The sequence below is a fragment of the Tetrao urogallus genome (assembly GCF_951394365.1).
Source record: "Tetrao urogallus genome assembly, chromosome: 5".
NCBI classification, from domain to species: Eukaryota; Metazoa; Chordata; class Aves; order Galliformes; family Phasianidae; genus Tetrao; species Tetrao urogallus.
The window spans coordinates 49585237-49598938 of NC_136818.1; the positions used below are offsets into that span (position 1 = coordinate 49585237).

Consider the following 13702-nt stretch of genomic DNA (forward strand, 5'->3'; position numbering starts at 1 on the left):
CATTCAGATGTCTAGCTTGTAATTAGATGGTGAGAATGACTTCGTTTCTTATGGCCTTCTGGTGCTTTTAATTTAACTTACATTCCTTCATACCTAATTCTCATACAAAAAAGAAAAAGTTGGTTCCAGCTCAGCTTCTTCGTCTCTGACTGCTCAGTGAACTTAATTTTGTTGCTCCTGTGACAAAGTACTGGAAAGTGTAAAATTCAGTCAAGAATTTGAGAGATGGGAAAGCTACTGCCCTTCAGCGGTTTGGGACTAGTTCTTCAGCACTGCAGGCTGGGTGCTGACCGTGGGCTGCTATCATTCCCAATTAAGAATATGCTAGAATAGCCTGAGGTATACAAGGTGGAAGGAATTCCTGTAATGTCATATGGTTTGAGGTGGAATTAAATAATTTTAGGCTCTTAAAATATGCATGTTCATTCAACAGTGAATTTTGAACTTGTTAATTTTTCTCATGCTTGAGTTACAAGAGAATTAATACCGGTTATTTAAATCCAATTGCTGAAGATATTTGTTTGAATGTGCCAACTGATATCGGATGCATATTGTTTTCAATCAAAGTTGTCTTAGGAATTACCCTTCAGGAGAGGATTTTGTTGTAGGAAATCTGTACCACCTATTACACATGGCTGTACCACTGAGAGCAATCTGGGCTTCCTCTGCTGTCTGAAGCCTTCTGGGTGGACCTATCAAATACTGGGCTGGGAAACTCCTTGGGAATACTGGGTGCTGCCCCTCTCCTGAGCATGTGTGGGGCTTCCATTCTTGGGGCTGCTCAGAACATGGCTAACAAACGCCTTGCACAGCCTTGCTTTGAGTGGGGAGCTGGGCTGGGTCCTTTCCATCCTCACTGATTCTGTGGTGACTTTCTCTTGTGGGGAGCTTAGGCCCAATGTGGAAGAACAGAAATTTTATCTGAGATCGTTAAAATAGGTCGGGTAAGAAGGCTGATGGACAGAAAACTTCAAGCCACCTTAAAAAGAATTAACTTTGTCTTCCCAGGAAATCTGAAGCTGTGTTATCATTTTTATAAGAGGTATTTTCCCATTTATCTTCATGGACTTCAACTGTGTAAAGAGCTTTAAGATATTTAAAATTGTCAGCTATGTTTGTTTAATGCTGTCAATGAACAGTGGACATGTAAAGTCCTCTGCTTGTTCCTGGAAGAATAAATATGTATGAAAAACTATGCAGTAGGTGAGAGGAACAGTTTTTATAGAAGAATGTTTGGTTGGGAAGGTATATGACCGAACTAGTAATCTGTTTGTATTTTTGGTGACTTAACTTGAAAGTACTTTACCAAAATACCTTGAATTTGTTTTCTTTAAAAGATATTATAATATTCTGTTTGAATTCCAGTGCACAGAAGATGTGTAGTGAACCCATCTGTCTAACCTTCATGCCTAAGAATATGAATCCACAGGCTACCTTTGCTTGGGAAGAAGCTAAAAGTCTTCTCACAGACAAACTTTTATATTCACTTAACTATAAGAATGGTAACTATAAGAATTGGCAGTATTTTTGTTTATTTACAAGGGCTATTAAAGGGGGAATACATAATTTTTGAGGTTTTCATTTGGCTCTGCTAAGCCTTTTTCCTAAGGACTACCTCATTTGTATTTCCCTGAGATTCTCTGTGGAAAAAGAAATAGGTTTTTTTTTTTTTTCTTCCTTAATCTTCTGTGTATTAAAGACTCTTAAATTTTTTTCAAGTAGACTGCATGTTTTTACTTCTGAGGAAAGAAATGACATGAAACAGACTATAATTCTAAATATTGTTGTACTGTCACTGAGTACAGAATAGATGGTTCTAGGTAACGGATTCAGTGGTCTTGGTAAAGACTTCATAAACAAGAAGGGTACCACATCATAAGGAGAGCTAGAAACAAGAGGAAATAAATGGTAACATACATTGTTGGTTAGTGTTTTTTTTACTCAGCTTTGCAGATTGTTTAAATGTACTTGCTCACTAACTATTACAGGAAGATTATGCAGGTTTTCTAACTATAACTCACCCCTAGGTGTTCTGTAGTAACATTGACCTAAGATAGATTAAAGATTAAGTTGATAGAAGAAACTGGCTTCTCAGTCACTTTTGTTTAGCAGTTCTGGAAAGCTGCATTGTCTTGCTATACATAATTTCAATTTGTAATGTTAGCTCCTTGCTGTCTTAAGTGACTTGATGTTATATATATAAATATTACTAGTAAGTGTTATTCTCACTAGGTTAGAAGGGAGTCTGAAAAGTTGAAATTACATTTTTATCAATAATATTGTTTAGGAATATGAAGCACGGACAGGAAGAATGTATAAGCCTCCACCTCCATCAGCAAGACGTAAAAACATTGAGTTTGAGCCACTTTCAACTACAGCTTTGATTCTGGAGGATCGACCAGCGTATGTATAACTCTGCTGTGGATCTGATGTTGACTGAATTTGTTAGATGTGAAGCTTATCTATGAGCATAATTCTTACACAAAAGCATGTGTATTATTCCATCCAACATAACAAACTAACAAATATCTCCAGAAGAACCTGCAAGTATATGAGAGTATATGAGAAATTTTCTTAACAAAATGGAGGTCACTGATAAGTTATCTGCTGTGTACTGGGACAGTGTTGTAGGCACCCTTTATCAGGAAAATTACTGAAGACTTACAGATTTCTTCCCTGCCATCTTAGTGTGCACTCCCTTCTCCTTCGCTCTTTCTGGACAATTACTGTCCAAGATCAGTAGGGAAGACTTAATAGTGGCAGTTAGCACTTCAGCAAATTTGGAGGTGGCTTACCAGAAAAAGAAGTATTGGGTAAGTAATAACAGGGGTAGAAAGAATTGCTTTTGAAACACAAAAAATAAAAAATGAGTATTAAGCATTTCTAACATGAAGGTACTTGGCCAGTATAGTTAACTGCTTTGTTGGTACCAAGATAAGGAGTTTCTTAAAACTGTTTCTTGCTGTAGTTATGTTCTCTGGGCTACTTAAAACTACAGTTGAATGCAACAAAATAGGAACTGTTGATACAACAAAAACTGCATTAAATACAAATGAGAACAGTAATGAAAAAAAGAGTAATACATTGTTCAATCTGTTCAGCTATATTGCCTTCAGCAGTCTGAAAGAAAGAGGAAGACAAGGTGACTAGGAACACATGCTGTGAGGGAAGCAAATAAATCAAAGCTTTCAGATTACACCTTGAGAAAACTTGTGATGGCATTTGTTTGCTTCAGTTAATTTCAGTTAAGGAATCGCAATTGGAAATGGTTTCGTGGAGATTCTTTCAAGTGGTGCATAAGCTCCTTCAATGCTAAGACAGAAATATCTTGACAAATATCTTGAACAGGGGTGCAGATTTGTATAAAATTTTGTAAATGCATTATTTCCTTTGTCTCTGTGGTAGAGACAAAGACAGTAACGGTATGTGTCTATAAGAAAAATAGGAGTGCTATTCCAAGTGTATAGCATGTTGTCATGTCATTCTTGAAAATAAATTATGCTCTCAGTTAATTCTGAAATTTTAAGAAATTTACAGTTCTACTTGTAAAAAAAAAATAGAGAGAGAGAGAGAGAGAGAGAATCTTTTTTTCTGGCAATCAAGATCACTGTGCAACTGGGGAAAAAAAAATTGAAGCAGTCTAATTGATAGTTGTGTAGCATGCATCCTTAATTTTAGCTCTGATGTGATTGGGCTCTGTCCTTTCTTTTGTAATTCCAACTTTCCTTTACCTATTATTAAACAAAATCTGGTTATGTTTAATTATTAAAATTATGGATTTTGATTATGTTTAATTATTAATTATTAAATTATTATCATATTATTATATTATATAAATTATTACTTATTCATTATTAAAATTCACACATGCAAAAATTGATCAGAATAAATAATTGCATGAAGAACATCAGTATTTCTATATAGCTTCATGGAAACTTCATTTGGACATTGCTTCAAATGTTCAACAAATGCAGTAACTTCAGAGACTGGTGACAGACAAGTAAGAACAAACTCTTCTAGCGGTAGATTATTTTTCTATTATCAGTTGAAAGGAAAAAGAGCTAGAAATACGGAGATCTTGGCTGTACTGCAGTGTGGCTTAAGTGTGCTCTTGTGTCCTGGCCGTGCCCTGGAGGAAGCTGTAGGACAGCAAATCAACAGAAGTAGTAAAAGACTGGTGGTTCTGAAGAAATAGAAATCTTATGCTGTGGTTACTGAAGCACTGACGGTGTGACAACTCCAAAGCTCACTTTAGAGAGAAACCAAATTAAATAGGTGTTTTGAAATGGTTCAGTATGTTCTTTGTGCATACTGAATTCAGGAATAACTTGTTTTCAGAAATCTTCCTGCCAAATCAGTGGAAGAGGCTTTACGTCACCGGCAAGAATATGATGAAATGGTGGCAGAGGCAAAAAAGCGAGGTATGTTAACTGCTAATCATCACTATAGTTCTATTTAACTGTAGAGCAAAAATATCTTCTGGCTAGTAGATACAGTAAAGAACAACCTTGTTTAATATTCAGGATTATTTTCTGATACACTAGTGCGTATAACTTAAAAGCCCAGCACAATTCTCAATTTTTTTTCCTATTCCAGCACAGTGAATGTAAGTAGGTTCAAAAATCAGTTTAACTTTTTCGTTTTTAAGTGGAAATTTGATAATTTTTTTTTTTAATACTTGCATAATGTGATTGTTGAAAAACTTTCTGTATGCTTGGATTCCTTTTTCAAGCAGTGTTGCTGCAGTTCTTGCTGAGAACTAAATTAGAATAAAGCTGACCGCTTAAAGATTATTTTTTTCACAGGTATTTGATATCAACTTGAATGTGAAGACAGATGACAACCTTGTTTTTCAAATCAGCTGTATCTGTGAATCTTCCTACTTTCATTAGATCTGCTTTTTAAATTAAACACATTTGTTTCATTTGGGACTGTGGCAATGCATGAATAGTTTGTTGAAAGGACTTCTGTATTCTCATGCCTGTGTTCAGGGAATAAGCTATTTTAAGAATTCATGCTGCATATTTTACTTGGGCTGTTGTCAGTCAGATATAAGCTCCTGAATTCATTGAGCCTCTATGGATCTGTAGCAACTTGCTCTGAAAGATGTAATGAGAAGTCCAAGGCATATGACAATGTAAATACACTGCAAGAGAAGAGTGAAATCTGGTAAAGTATGAGCTTTGAAAGCCCAGTGATGTGTAATGTTTTAGTATGTGTGCCCTAGTATTCATTAAATTAACAGCTGTTATACACAAAGCTTCATTAAAAGCTTAATGAAGCTGTTCAGCCTCATAAGTTTACCAGGAATGGCAAACTTTCCTTTTTGATTTGTCTAATGTATGCAGAAATAGAAAATGTCATTTCACAATGATTTTTTTTTTTTTAGTGATGGCAAAGGTCAGTTCTTTCTAGCCTTTTTAATGTGAAGAAATCTTCAAATGATCTAACGAAAGACTCCTGTTTAATGGTTTTGAAGAATGGTTTAACTCAGCACTTGGACAGTTGAAGAAAAATGTAAACTGGGCAAATCTGGCATAGAAATAGCTCCAGCAGATATGAAACTTTGCATTGCTTTTTTATTGTTATTTTGCAGAGTAGAACATGTATTAACTATTTTGTTTGCATCTTGCATTGTTTTCATAATGTCTGTTTTTTATAGAATTACTTTGATACTTGCCTACAATCATCAGCAAGAGTATTGGTTAGCTCATGTGCAACTGCAATTTACCCTTGATCTGTCATCCACAGTCCACGTAATTAGACAACAGCTGAATTACTTACCTAATCACTTATAACAGAATTTTTAATATGTTTTCTTTAACAGAAATTAAAGAAGCACATAAAAGGAAGAAAATAATGAGAGAGCGTTTCAAGCAAGAAGACAATATTGCTAGTGCTATGGTGATTTGGGTCAATGAAATACTACCTAACTGGGAAGGCATGTAAGTGCAATTTTGCTTTATAAATCCAGCAAGTGTAGCTTCTCTCTCCTCTGGAAACAGATGGACCCACATACCTTGTTTTTCTTTCCATTTGTTTTGTGAAGTCAGTTTTTGTTGCTGTTGTTATAGTACTGGGTCATTACAGAGCAACGTGAAATGTGCTTTTGGGAGCTCAGTGTTGTGAGGTTTTGGTTTTTGTTTTTTAGTCGCACTTTAACATAAGCAGTGATCACTGAATTTTTATTTGGGAAGTAGCATGCTGTTTTTCTTCGAAGTTGCTCAGTAATTTCAGAAAACAAGATGTGTAAAATGCCTGCTTTTCTTCCCTGCCTCCCTGTTTTAGGCGTGCTACCCGGAGAGTTCGAGAGCTGTGGTGGCAGGGATTACCACCAAGTGTTCGTGGGAAGGTGTGGAGTCTAGCAGTGGGAAATGAGTTAAATATCACTCCTGGTATGCCTTAACGTATTATATTTTAGTGCAAAATACAGTTGGTAATTTTCAATTGAAATTTAGGATTTCTTTGCATAGAGCTAGGTGTATATTTTACAATTAGACAATCATAACCTGGTAAGTTATGGAAATGGAATTAAAAACTTTTTAAAATGTTTTTGTCACTTAAAAGAATTGAGGGAGAATTGTTTAGTACATAACTAATGTTTTTGATGAACTGGAAGCGTTCCAAGCCATTCACAGAGTAAAAATCTGGACGGTTTGAAACGTGATTTTCTTCCTGTAATTTGAATATTCACCACAGAAAGAGGCATAAACTTTGTGTGGTGGTATTCCAATGGCTAGCTGTACCCATTCAGTAGGAATCTACCTCTCACTCTCCCCACCCCTCAATGGTAAGAAACAAGCAAGAAAAACAAAGCCAAGTATACATAGCATGGAGACTTTTCTTATTGATTTGTTTTTACTTGCAGAACTCTATGAAATCTTCTTATCTAGAGCTAAAGAACGATGGAAAAGCTTCAGTGAAACAAATTCTGAGAATGATGTAGAAGGTAACACCTGCAGAATGCTAAACAGATTTTTTTATTTTTACAAACACACAGTTTCACTAGTTTGTATGCAATTGCAGCATTAGGAACACTTGCTAAAATATGAATCAAATCTGAGTCATTTCCTACTTTTTTTTGTGTCACATTGCATTCGTAAAAAATTTAGATGAAATACAAAAAGAAGAGAACTCAAGGCCCAGTCAAAACTATTTTGGAAGTTCAGGAGTAAATGCTGCCACCTTTGCTGTGATGTAAAGAATGCCAGCCCTGGGATACAGAAAATTTGAGTCGTATGAAAGTATAATGAGGGCTCAGAAGGAATGTAACTTCTGCAGCTCCTAACCAGTCAATTTTTGAAAACTTTAGTGAAATCTCCATGCATTTTGTTACCCTTAGCTTTATATATAAAACAGAGTTTTTCCTTAGATCCTGAAAGACTTTATATGCATATGGCAGTTTTAGTCTGAAGCCTGTAGAAATATTTTATCACTTTCAATGACTTCTGGTTTTCCTTGCAGATGTTAGTGCATCTGTTGCTGATCGTGAGGCCAGCCTGGAGCTAATTAAGTTGGATATATCACGCACATTTCCATCCCTGTATATTTTCCAGAAGGTGAGAGTTCTGTAACTTCAGCTATACCTTTAAACATCTGAGTAACTAAACAAGAAGAGTAACCTAGCTAGCAAGTATGGAAAAGTTTTCAGAAGCTCTTGGTGTAAAACTACAAAACTAAAATTACTTGGTCCTTTTCTACATACAACAGCAAAGAATCATGCCTTCTCTGATTAGATTAAATTAGGATGCTTACTGTGTTGAAGTGGTTTGTAAGTGCTTGTAAGTGAAGACTAATAAGGCTTTTTCTCCTGGAAAAATTGCATGCAGTTACTGTTGAGTGAAATTACTTGTATGCCAATCTATGAATATTCTCATGGCTTCTACAGAAATCCAGATGCATTTAAGTGTGCATTTTCAGGTTTTATAATTTTTATACAGAGATGTGCATGCAAGAATGTATGAAATAATTTTTGCATTTTTGTATTATGGTAACTTGTGTTACCAAGAATTAACATGTCCAGTATCTCAAAAGGAAAAGCCAACCCTGCTTGTGCACCAGATGTCCTCATTTTCTGTTACGTACATATTGAATTATCAGTTTGCTACTTTTCCCTTAGCATCTCAAAACCATACAAGGAAATGTGTAGGGTAAAAACTGATGGTGTTCTACATGTGAACAAAGCAATAAATCAGACTTGCTTGTACCTTTCTATACTGTATATACCTACATATATTTATAAACTGGCTTTGAAAATCTCTTTTTCCCTTCTCTCTTCTTGAATTAGGGTGGTCCCTATCATGATCTCCTGCATAGTGTTTTAGGAGCATATACATGTTACAGACCAGATGTGGGATATGTAAGTATTCTGAAATGTTTATAGCTCAGCAGATGTGCTTAAAATATTTGCCTGTTAGATAAGTAGATCCTCTAAACTTTATGCTACTAGAACTTCAAAACAATTTAAACCTTGGCACTTACTCATTTGATTGTAGTTATGGTAATTCTAAGGGTTAATGAAATAGCTAAAAATGTATTGATATTACAGATGAGAATACTGTTTGGTTCATGCAAGGAATGGTTTTTAAACTGATATTTTCATAAGGCATTCTAACTTTGACAGAGTATCTACAAAACCTGCAAGCAGCCTTCCAGGAAGAGCTCAGCCTGTGTTGTTCCCACTGCTGCCATTTTCATAGTAATGCCCTATGATTTTCATAGTAATGCCCTATGATTTAGTAGGTCACATCTTTAAAATCCAGCAACTCCATATTGGTTTTTCTGCCAAAGGCTAATTGCTCCATCTGAGTTTAGTGAGGATAAGATTGTTTGCAGGAAGAACTTAAATATTCAAAAAATAATGATAATAAAATAATAAATCATATCAGCCTACGAAGGCAGCTAAATAACAAATGCTATTCTTGTTTTTAGCCTTGGAGGGATCCTAGGAATGCTTTTCACAAGTTGTAATTGCTTTTGAGCTAAAGAACTTGAGACTGATCTATGCAACAGCATGTTATTTAGCCCAGGGTGTGTTTTCCTCTCTGTCAGATATGCTTACTACTCTGCATCAGTGTCTAGCTGGCTTTTCATGTTTAAATGTTTTTAATTCTGTCATCTGTGAAATCATTTTTGGAGACCATAATCTTTAATTGAGATTACAGACTGCACATTCTGAGACCGCTTGTTCCAGGGTGGAGTTTTAAAGGGCAAAGAAATAATTTTTCATGGATGGGTCTTCGCTTTCTCCCCAGGAAAAGATAATACAACTGCAGCTAGTGTGAATGTTTATGATCACACCTTTTTAATGCTAATGTGGCAGTAAGTTTAGTCTTATTTCTGTGCCCATCCATATCACAAAAAATGGAAAGTTGCTGGATTGTTTCTGATGCATAGCAGTACTTCCCTAGATGGTTAAAATATTAAGTGCATTTTTAGAATGAGGAGCAGGCAGCATAAATGCCTAGAAACAGCAGAATTATCATAATTGCAGCTGAAATTGGTAAAATTATTTTTAGTATAATAAATATTCAGATTATCACTTAACAACTACATGAGTGATAGTCTCCACTTACTGCAGGCTGAAGTGGTTTTTTTTGTTGTTGTTGTTTTTTGTTTTTAAATAATCACAAAAATGTAAAAACTTATAGCTGACCACTTGAAAGTAATTTTATGTATGTGAACAAATACTGTTTGGCAACTGGGAAGATACATATTGACTGTTCTAAAACAGAATTTTGTCTCAAATCCAAGTTATCTGCCTGGGTCTAAACTGTCCCATATGTGAGATTTTTCCTCATGTCTGCTTTTCTCACAGCTTAACAATGAACTTAAAGCCAAGTTGTGTCTTGTTTCCAGCCTGTGTGGTTTTCATTTTCTTGCATTCCAGGTTCTGGGAGGTTTCATGATTACAAGTCAGGGAACTTCTATCATGCATCTGAAGAAACATTCATGTTGAAATCTAATTAGCTGCATGTATAGAAATTATTTATCCTTGTTGCTTTTGCTCATCTGGAAATTATGTTTAATGGTGTTTGATGTACTGCAGGCTGTAAAATATTTGCGTAAGATGTACTGAGCTTACTCACCTATGTTTGCTCGATGCTTTTCCCACTTGAAGGTACAAGGGATGTCCTTCATTGCTGCTGTGCTCATTCTCAATCTGGAAGAGGCAGATGCTTTCATTGCCTTTGCTAACCTTCTAAACAAGCCATGCCAGCTGGCCTTTTTCCGTGTGGATCACAGCATGGTATGCACATAGTTTTCTGGTTTTGAACCTTAGCATACTTTTGACTTGAAGCATATTTGACTTGTTGATGACTTCTTGTTGTCCTCTTGAATAAAGGAGAACTCTAACCTATGGTTATTGAGAATACCAGATACTAATCCATAGAACATGTTCTCCTGTTTTGACTTTTCCTCTAGAAACACTTGTTTTCCCTATCCCAGGAAGTCACATTGTGCTATATTGAGATCCTCAAGCCTTGGTGGGATTTATTTTATGACCCTTTCTTTTAATGACTGTTTATGAAGTGCTTTGCTGTTTTTGCAGATGCTGAAGTACTTTGCAGCCTTTGAAGTATTCTTTGAAGAAAATCTTCCCAAATTGTTTCTTCATTTCAAATCATACAGTCTCACTCCAGACATATATTTGATAGACTGGTGAGTTCAGAGAACAGAGCAAACCTAATGTTAAAGTGCTGGAACACTTTATATTTTGCTAGTTTGGGCTTTTACTCACCTGTCAGATCTGAGTCAGTTATGCATAACATGAGTAGGGGAGAGGAGGCTACTACATTGTATTTGTTTATGACTGACTGTAAATGACAAAAAATGATAAAATGAACAAAATCAGCTGCTGAAGAAAGTAAGAGGAGTATATTCTTGAAAGTAAAGGGTGGATGAAATACAGCATGTAGTACAGGAAAGGGTAAACTTGGAAATATAGCGAGCATTTTGAAGTAATGAATATTTGAAAGTACCAAACTATTTTGTCTGAAATGGAAGCCAGTAGTGCAGGCATCTTTCAAATGTGTGTAGTGCTGCCAAATATTGAATGTCTCTTCCAAAGAGCCTGTAAAGTGTCTATTCATATATCTTTATTATATGGGTTATAATTTCCTAATAGTGTTAATTGAATTAGATGGAATTAAACAATACAGAAATGACACATAATCCAAATACTTGGGAATGAAGAACTTCTGCTGTCATCTGTTGTAGGATGTGGCTTTGCAGTAAGTGGGAAGTCTTAGGAGGAGCTCAGATTATACAAAAGCAGCACTGAGACAGGAGTGTGCAGCCCAGAGTTTATACAGATGTATTATGCAAGTAGTGCTGCTGTATTAAGTCCTAGAATACTCTGCTTCAGATTATTTGTGAGAAATGAAGACTTATTCCTGCATGTGTTTCAAAGATGGCCTTGAAATATTAAGAGCCCCTCTCGTGAAGGGAAAGTAGAAGTCATAGCTATTGGTAGGGAGTGTTCCATGGTTCCTGAAGCACTTTCCACTATAAATAATGGCAAAATGGAATACTGTGCTTTATATCAAAGGGACCAAGACAAACTTGAGTGATGTTTTACAGCAGACTGAATTCTCTGCCTGTATATTATGAATGCTTTCTTGAAACAGATTTCTTAATATCAACCACAATTGGACTTTGTCTTTTAATAGCAAAACACCAACTAGATTTTTCTGATCTTTAACATAATTATAAATTCTAAATATAGTTACTGGATTTTCAGTGCAATATATTTGTAGCAGTGGGATGTAGCATTCTGCTTGAGGTATTTACAGCTTTAGATTTAGTTCAAAATCAAATGATAAACAGAGCTGCTAGACTGCATTGTTTAAATAATGGGAAGGGTTAAGTTCTACGCTTTTGAGCGTTGTGGCTTAAGTTCATATTTGTATACAGCACCCTTTTGAGTGTAAAGATGTTTGTAACTTCTCCTTCCTAAAGGAGGTTGTTTTCAAATAGAGGATTTCTTGTAGCATGGAAAGAGATCAGTTTCGGGATAGCAATTCTGAATTGAGAACATGGTAACTTTTGTGTTTGTGAAATACAGACAAGCAGGAATGCTTGAAGTAAGTGCTCTCTTTGCTAATTTAGCTGAGATTTAAAGGAGGTTGTACTTTCATGTTTCCAAGTAGCTTAAGTTATAACTGTGCCTTTTTTCTCACTTGCAGGATTTTTACGCTCTACAGCAAGTCATTGCCACTTGATCTGGCCTGTCGTGTCTGGGATGTTTTCTGTAGAGATGGGGAAGAATTTTTGTTTAGGACGGGGTTAGGAATCCTTCGGTTATATGAAGATATTCTCCTACAGATGGACTTTATTCATATAGCACAGTTTCTAACAAAACTTCCAGAAGATATTACATCAGAAAAACTTTTTAGTTGTATTGCAGCTATTCAGATGCAGAATAGTAACAAAAAATGGGCACAGGTGAGTTTGATGTACGTGTGGGCATGAGTGCGTTTTTATATGAACATACATGAGGCACTTCTTTTAGAGGCTGTGCTACTTGCCTGACTTCTAAGCGATAGGTAACGCTACTCATGTGACATTTTGTTTTTAGACTTGTCTCTGATGGGAGATGCATCTTGGTTGTGTATTCAGAGAGAATCTCAATTTTTGTCATTGAGATGGCTACTTTTTTCCCTCTTCTTGGAAAACGAATTCAGCACTGAATATTAATTTGGGGAGCAATAAAATAGTAGTTAAAGAATCCATAGCTTTTAGTACAAAATGCTATGCCATAGGAAGATGAACATGTAAACCAAATTCTATTTGAAATTGACTCAATATAGTCTGTTAGTCTAAAGTGAATTGTAATAAGACCCAATTGAACAAAAAAGAAAGAAAAAATCTCTACGAACAGCTTTGTAGTGGGGCCTTAAAAGTAACTCTCCACCTTCCGTTACCTGTATGGGGATTCCTCCTAGTTCCTGTACGACAAATAATTGGAATTGCTGCTGCTGAAACCTACAGCTAAGTACAAGGGTGAAGTAGTCAGGTTTGGCAGAAAAGCTGGCTTGTGTTCTTGGCTCAACTCCTAATGTCAACTGAGATGCAAGGAATAGCTGGAAAGTAAAAGAGGACTTGGGAATTGTTTACCTCGTTGTATCTTCCCATATCCATGAGATCGGTTTTTTCCTGATTTTCCTAAGATATTGGAAAAAACTCTTTAGACTTTGTAAGTATTTAGACTTTGTAAGTACTTAGTATTTAGGGTAATTAACTCTTTCCTTTGTAGTGTCTCATATTAGAAAGTTATTTCCATGCTAATATTGTTGTGGTTAATTTTTTTGTAGGACTAACTTTTCTATATTTATTAAATGTGTTTCCAGGTGTTTGCCTCGCTTATGAAGGACAACAAAGAAGGGGACAAGAACCACAGCCCAGCACTGAAAAGCTAATCATTGTAACGTTGAGGTCAATTGAAAATGTGGAAAACCACTTGATGACGAAGGACTTCTCACATCACTTCTATGTGGAAAATCACTGTAGAAAGTGTGAAAAGTGAGAGGAAAATGATACAGCTCTCAGTGGAGTAATGAACTGATGAAATCTTCGCCCTTTTGTCAGTATTAGCTTTTTTGATGGGAAGATTTGTTTTCACACAGAATACTAAAACCTATGAAACTGAGAAGTAGGGGAGTTCATATTTAATACTTTAAAAGAATCAGCTCAATGCAAT

At 35.7% G+C, this 13702-nt stretch overlaps 1 protein-coding gene across 1 annotated transcript in view; it reads left to right on the forward strand.

The window, feature by feature from the left end:
* The window catches only part of TBC1D12 (TBC1 domain family member 12), a gene marked incomplete at its 3' end in the record, with an annotated part of 33148 nt that extends 19727 nt beyond the window's left edge, over positions 1-13421 (forward strand). Inside the window, exons 4-14 of the mRNA XM_079536464.1 lie at positions 2288-2403; positions 4339-4421; positions 5828-5945; positions 6289-6395; positions 6869-6949; positions 7465-7559; positions 8288-8359; positions 10121-10249; positions 10553-10662; positions 12189-12447; positions 13353-13421. Of these exons, the coding sequence (XP_079392590.1) occupies positions 2288-2403; positions 4339-4421; positions 5828-5945; positions 6289-6395; positions 6869-6949; positions 7465-7559; positions 8288-8359; positions 10121-10249; positions 10553-10662; positions 12189-12447; positions 13353-13421 (1239 nt within the window). The remainder of the gene's footprint in view (positions 1-2287; positions 2404-4338; positions 4422-5827; positions 5946-6288; positions 6396-6868; positions 6950-7464; positions 7560-8287; positions 8360-10120; positions 10250-10552; positions 10663-12188; positions 12448-13352) is intronic.
* Between the last annotated feature and the right edge of the window lie 281 nt (positions 13422-13702).